This window comes from Laccaria bicolor, genomic scaffold (genome assembly GCF_000143565.1).
Source record: "Laccaria bicolor S238N-H82 LACBIscaffold_44 genomic scaffold, whole genome shotgun sequence".
NCBI classification, from domain to species: Eukaryota; Fungi; Basidiomycota; class Agaricomycetes; order Agaricales; family Hydnangiaceae; genus Laccaria; species Laccaria bicolor.
The window spans coordinates 297,947-304,277 of NW_001889915.1; the positions used below are offsets into that span (position 1 = coordinate 297,947).

The 6,331-nt window shown below is 45.2% G+C and overlaps 3 protein-coding genes across 3 annotated transcripts; 1 reads left to right on the plus strand and 2 right to left on the minus strand.

Moving 5' to 3' along the window:
* Positions 1 to 983: 983 nt before the first annotated feature.
* Positions 984 to 1,513, minus strand: LACBIDRAFT_310214 (uncharacterized protein; the record flags this gene model as incomplete). The annotated part of the gene is made up of 3 exons (XM_001887378.1): positions 984 to 1,016; positions 1,082 to 1,456; positions 1,511 to 1,513. The coding sequence occupies 3 exons, from the start codon at positions 1,511 to 1,513 to the stop codon at positions 984 to 986; spliced, it is 411 nt and encodes a 136-aa protein (XP_001887413.1).
* Positions 1,514 to 2,867: 1,354 nt separating this feature from the next.
* LACBIDRAFT_310215 (uncharacterized protein) lies at positions 2,868 to 3,364 on the plus strand (the record flags this gene model as incomplete). The annotated part of the gene is made up of 2 exons (XM_001887309.1): positions 2,868 to 3,147; positions 3,201 to 3,364. The coding sequence occupies 2 exons, from the start codon at positions 2,868 to 2,870 to the stop codon at positions 3,362 to 3,364; spliced, it is 444 nt and encodes a 147-aa protein (XP_001887344.1).
* Positions 3,365 to 4,216: 852 nt separating this feature from the next.
* Positions 4,217 to 5,891, minus strand: LACBIDRAFT_332792 (uncharacterized protein; the record flags this gene model as incomplete). Its single annotated transcript, XM_001887379.1, has 5 exons — positions 4,217 to 4,721; positions 4,998 to 5,068; positions 5,094 to 5,528; positions 5,588 to 5,792; positions 5,845 to 5,891. 5 exons carry the CDS (start codon positions 5,889 to 5,891, stop codon positions 4,217 to 4,219), a joined length of 1,263 nt encoding a protein of 420 aa, XP_001887414.1.
* Between the last annotated feature and the right edge of the window lie 440 nt (positions 5,892 to 6,331).

Genomic DNA, 6,331 nt, shown 5'->3' on the forward strand with positions numbered 1-6,331 from the left:
GCTCTTGTTACGTGGGTGATTCTTGCTGGAGAAGCTTTACCAGCTTTTCAACGGTCAGCATCAAACCGTCAGAAATCGATGCAAGTTCCGAGCCAATGCAATGATGGTGGCATTTAGAGCATACTATCGTACACGTGATCTCCCAACTTGAAAGAGACGGAAAATTCGTCATTTCCAGCAGCCTCCTACCCAGCCGTCGTTCCGGGGTTTACAAAAAAAACGAGCTACATCCGAGATATTTATTCTACCTGCAAAATATAAGGTTTAAATTACAAATACATTCATTGATCAAATCATTTATTTTAAACTCCTAACTCTTATTTTTTGAACCCCTCTACGATGGCTGGCACTTTACAAGTGTAAACAACATAGCCACCAGGGCCCACTGCCGGGGTATGTCTGCTTTCGGAAGCTAGAAATGATCTTGACATGCTCTTATTTCAATGTCGAGAACTGTAACCCTATAACCCATTCCGCTGTAGATAAAGTCCTGCAGTGCGTTATCAACACCAGGATTGTGTGGTAATCAAGGGGGTAGCGGGACGTGGATCCCGCACCAAGGGTAGGAGGGGGGGGTGTCTGGCCGAAGGCCGAAAAAAAAAAGTGACACCCCATCAATTTTCAGATTTTGAAGGGCAGCAACATTCCAGCTTCGGACACGGACGGTCCAAACCAAGAGTACTATCACCTACATCGACACACCCTACACTCCCCACGCTGCCCCAGGCCAAGTGCCTCTTCCTTCTCTGAATGAGTTACACCACTTGGATGCTTCACTTTCTTTCTCGGCCTACACATTAAAGAGTCACTTTTGAAGATTTATCACATGCACAGTAATGAAGAAATGCCCTCTCATTCTGTACCGTCAGTAGCCGTCAGTGTAGCTACTTACCCAGGATGATCCGTCTTTAAACAAGTTTTTCAATATCATGCTAGCACAGGCCCGTTATATGCATCTTCAGTGGACTCGACTTAGCTTAAACTTAGTTTACGGCCAACCGCCTGTGCGTAGTTGACTTGTTACATGGAAATATTTTGAATTCAAAAAAAAAAGAAAAACATGAGTGTGGGAAAAACATACTTCATTAGGAAGGTAATGGTGGGGGGGTGTCAGGCAGAACCCTGAAAAAAAAATAACGAGTGTTGGTCTCTTTTCCACATTCCGCCACCCCCTTGGTGGTAATGACATCCTGTGGCTTCCATCATCCTCGTTGTCATCCCTCTTCCTTTTTCCTAACGCTGCCGCCAGGCTTGATTTCCTTTTCCCATCCCGCTTTTCTTTCCTCGCCACTTTCTCAGCTTTGGTATCATCAAAGTGCTTGGGCTCCACCAGAAACAGTGCAATGGCATTGAGGGAGAAGTCACATGCTGCATGACTGAAGCACTGCCAAAGCGTGCACATATCACATGTGGCGCGCCATTGGACTACAATGGAGATGTCCGGTAAGTCAATACCCTGTTGATGTGCAAGTCATTATTATCGGCTCTCATGCAGAGAGTACATACACACCATTCCAAAACACTCGGTACATGTGAGTCCCTAGTCGGTACCATCCTTTTGTTGTGCTTCAGGATGGCTTGGACAACGCGGATTTGCCACAAGCATGGTCAGTGGCCGAAATGTAGTGCAACATTGTCCCTAATCTGACTTAACAGTAGGGTCTGCGAGGTGTTCATTCCATGTTGTATAGATGGCGTGTCACTATTTCACGTAGTACTGATAAAATTCCGGTCCCAAACTACTGTACTAATACGACCACGTCTTCACGTCACGCATCACAAAGGGATGTGAAGGAAGGGAAGTAGGCATGATGTCACGCATCACACCAAGTTTTGAAGAGTTTTTTTTTTGAATTAAAAATAGTCATTTTTTTCCAGACCTGCGGTGCCTTGTTTTAAACATAACATTTGGCATATTTAGAACCATGTTATACTTGAGGAATGCATGCTTACCTTCCAGCCAAAAAATTGACAGGTTGCTGGGCCAAACCATCTGAGAAATATGTGGTGGACGAAGAGCAAAAACTCTTCGTCACGCATCACGCAGGACAATGAAGCGACAAAGAGATGGTCAAAAGGTGTCACACCCCAAGGGGCCTGAACAGTTGGTCGTATTAGTACAGTACTATATTCAGGTTAAAACAGCGGTGGCTCTCCAGTGGCTATGTTGTTTACACTTGTAAAGTGCCAGCTGTTGTAGAGGGGTTCAAAAAATAAGAGTTAGGAGTTTAAAATAAATGATTCAATCAATGATTGTATTTGTAATTTAAACCTTATATTTTGCAAGGTAGAATAAATATCTCGGATGTAGCTCGTTTTTTTGTAAACCCTGGAACGACGGCTGGGTGGCTGCATTTCCAGGGTTTTCAAATGCCCTCTGGTGCATTCCTGAGCCCAAGGTTTTCCCCACACCTCGGCACTTTCCTGCCCAAGGTTTTCTCCTTTGCGCGCCCTCACTAAGCCTCACTACTATCTGCCCAGCTCGCATCCAGGTCATCAATTGCATGTATGCGAGTGTGAACACACTTGCAGACATCGTTCGGGCAGCAAATGTGGAGAGTAAGTGATCTTGACTACATTACAATAAGTAGGTGATCACTGATCACTTCTTCTCTTCTTTGATTAGCTTACCTGGACACAACAGTGACGAACAGGCTCTGCTACTCGCTGGTGGTAGAACGTCGAGGTTCCTGGCCATGCTCAATGGATCTGAGTTTTCTTTGGCGAAATACCATGTATTCTTAATCGTAAGCCATTAGCTGCTCTCGCACGTCCTCACACACATCATGGATGTCAGTGGTCTCGCCCCCTTCCTTTTTCGAAGAGCGTGAAAAGCTCATGGAGTTCTATGAACATGCATTTCCAGCATGCGTTTGCACACCACCTACATCCGTCCAAGAGGTGTAGCCTTTGAACCTCCCCACAGGCTCCTTGACGACATCTTCAAACAGGGAACCCATTCCAGCAGTAAGATTGAGGAGCTCATCATGGGTAAACATATTTTGAAAGAGCAGACGATTGGTATTGGACCTGTTGCTGCCAAGCATGCCTTGGATTATAGTTTTGGTGGGATTATGCTGCGTGGTAGTAGGATTGTGTGGGATCTGAGGAAGGTGGCTCCGAATGACAAGTACGACGAGGTTTGTGGCTTGTTTCACTTTTCAGAGCGTGCATCTCGCTTGCTGACTGAAATATTCAAGATACCACATCGTCATTCTACCTCCAGGAGCAGCCAACGCTGTTGACGGATGCGCTTAGCGTTCTCATCAATCATAGTCATGTCGTCTGTATGTTCTGCCCAATGGACCACATTCCCCTCCTTTGTTTGTACCTTATTGCTGTAGGCAGGGAGGGCACACTTTAAATATGTTTACTTGTGTCCATAGTTCCTCTATACAAGATATATTGCTACAGAACAATGTTAGGGATACCCCAGAACGGCGTAACAGCACAATGCTGGAGCTCTTGTTCCACTTTTAAGACTTAGAAAGGAGTTGAAACAGAAATAGTCACCATTTAAACAATACTACTACTGAAGACAATCTATGTGTAAGAATTTCCCCCCCTCTTGCTCCACTATAAGCCCATCAGGAACATCTACAAGGATGAGATCAAAGAGCTGGAATAAGACCATCCTGCAAGGGAGTGTCTGCACCCGTTGTGTCAAAAGGTGGGTGAATGCTTCTTCTTCCATCAAATAAGCACCTCCACGTTCTCCATTCTCGTTGGCCAGAACCTTCTCGTAAACTTTGCGGATGAAAGATAAAAATTTCATAGAATGAAAGTGACTTCCATTTGTGAAAATACCTGATGGCTGAGGCCATATTGGGAGGACCTCATCTGCCGACTTAGCTTTCTGACGAACCCCATCAGAACAAAATCCTTTGCAGTGATTTTCCGGTGAGCCAGTGGGCCCAGGGTACATTATGACATTGCAACGGCTGCATGTTGCAGCTCAACGCTAGCATTGCCATTGATTCGTCGTTAGTTTGTTCACTCCATTTGAAGTCATTTTGAACTCACAGTTGGTTTCCCAGAATTCTCAACGCCTACACTTAGATTTTCGCTTTTAATGAGTGTGACTGCATGGCAGTGCTTTTCCCAAAAGGTTGTTCCTCCAGTGCGTGCTTGAGGAGGTCAGAACAACAAATCTATTTTCATTGGACATTGCTTACAGGCGAAGTTTCCCATGGTAAACCGTTGAATAATTTGTTGCTCAACCTCTAACCTCGGCAAGCTTGTCCATCAGCGCATGCAGGTTTTTCTTCACGACGTCAAGGTTTTCCCCTTTTTTCCATTCCTTGAGTTGCACATTAAAGCTAATAGTGGCAGTTACCCATTTTCGGCAAGTCATTGAAAAGGACACCCATTGATGTTCTGCGCGCATCTCCATGAAAAGGAAGAATTCATCCTTCCGTTCGATTGCCAGTGAGCATGGGTTGATTGAAGTAGAAACAGAGAAGATAAATTGTGAGTGAGTCAGCTGAGGGTGCCGCCCTGGAAGGGGAAGAGGTTCTAGAGTGTTGCTTGGGGGTTTGGCTGCTATGGTAACACACTGCGTTTCTTGAGGGTTCTTTGGATCTGATGATCTTGCAGTTGCTACTTTGGTTATTTCCAGTGTTTGCTGTGTTAGGTGCTGAGTTTGTTTGAAAAATGTGTGAATACTGCTTGGAGCTGTTGTAGATTCCCCCAGACGTTGATCCAAGCTCTGCGACATAATCCTAAGAGTAAGGTCAGATGTCTGGTTATGCCGTGAATTGATCCTGTATACTGACCTTACTTGTCTCCAACAGATGGTGTCATTTGGCATTGGATTGTTCTTCCAGGTTCACAACATTTCCCTCACCATCAAGTTCAATCATATTTGGAGAATCTGGGCTCTTGCGCTTTGCCGCTATCTCTGAGACTACCATGGCATTGGAAGGTACAGTGTGAGGTTGCTCAATACCAAGTGAGGTTAGTTCTGGTTTACAACCTAGTACGCAGCGTTTACTTACATTTTGCAAGTGTGAAGCTGTAACTCCGCTTTCGAAGTCTGGACCCATTTCTGCCTCTCAGGCTTCAAGGACTGACATGAAAGGATCTTCGTTTACTTCCTCCTTCAATATCAAGAGCCCCCCAAAGGTCTCGGTGTGATTAGAGGACACCAATCCGAATGTTTCTCCACTATCAACCCTAGGTAACACAGGAAGAGTGATCACCGCCCCACCTTCCGACTTTCTGTGAATGGAATTGAAGAGCTGTGCAATGGCATCCACCAAACTCAAGTGATGACAGCCATCCGTCGAGGCAACAAATTTGCCCACCACACCTGTATTATATCCATAGGAAGCCACAACTCGAAGATTTCGATGCAACACAAAGTCATGCGCGAGGGCTGTGTAAACCTCAAGACCACTCGAAAATGATCGCATTATTGAGTTCCATCCCTTGTGGGAGCCCTCTATGCGACTTCCATCAGATGCAACATCCTGACAAAGGTGTGCAAGGCACCCCTTCCTCACATGAACAAGTTGATCAGCATGAACCTAATCAAGACGGATTGAGTATCTCTCAACAAGGTAACATCCAAATCCAGTGCCCGAACCTTTGCTGCAGAAGCTGACCACACTTTCCCAGTTGCATCCCACTTCTCATAGGCAAGACATAGACGTTTGCTTTGTTCCTCCTGACCCCAATACTCAGCAGATCCATCTTTTCCTGCAGGCTTCTTCAAAATCACATCCCAAATGTCTTGTGCAACTTGTGATCGATATGGATTTCGAGTTCCATTGAGGACTACAGCCAGGTACCTTCAAAGGAGAGTGAGTTTTCTATCAATGGACTATAAGACAGCCATCCCACCTCATCATGAAGTGATAGACATCAAGCAAGACACGAATTTGTGGCATTGCCTGGGTAACATTACCCCGAACGTGACAACAATTATCAACTACAAGCATTTATGGAAGCAGCACCCCAAGTTCCTTGCATGGTTTTGCAATCCCATCCAAGATCTCATGGATTTCAGCAGGTGACTGGCTTTGGCAATATCGCTAATTTATTTTTTAGCCAGTGAAGATTGCGAGGGAGAAGGAGAGATTGTACCCATGACAGGATCTCATTCAACTCATTCAAGACACTCAAGATCCCCCCTTTCATCAGCTTGGTGCGTGATTTATCCTTCCTGACTACTACAGCTTTTCCAGCTGATTTAAAAGTATTGTCAAGGGAGAGGCACACCACTAAATCCCACATTTAATATCAAGTGGCCATTTCACTCGAAAGATTTATTGTCAACGTACCTGTGAGTGTCTTGCAGTAGGGACTGTCATGGATCGGTAATAACCGG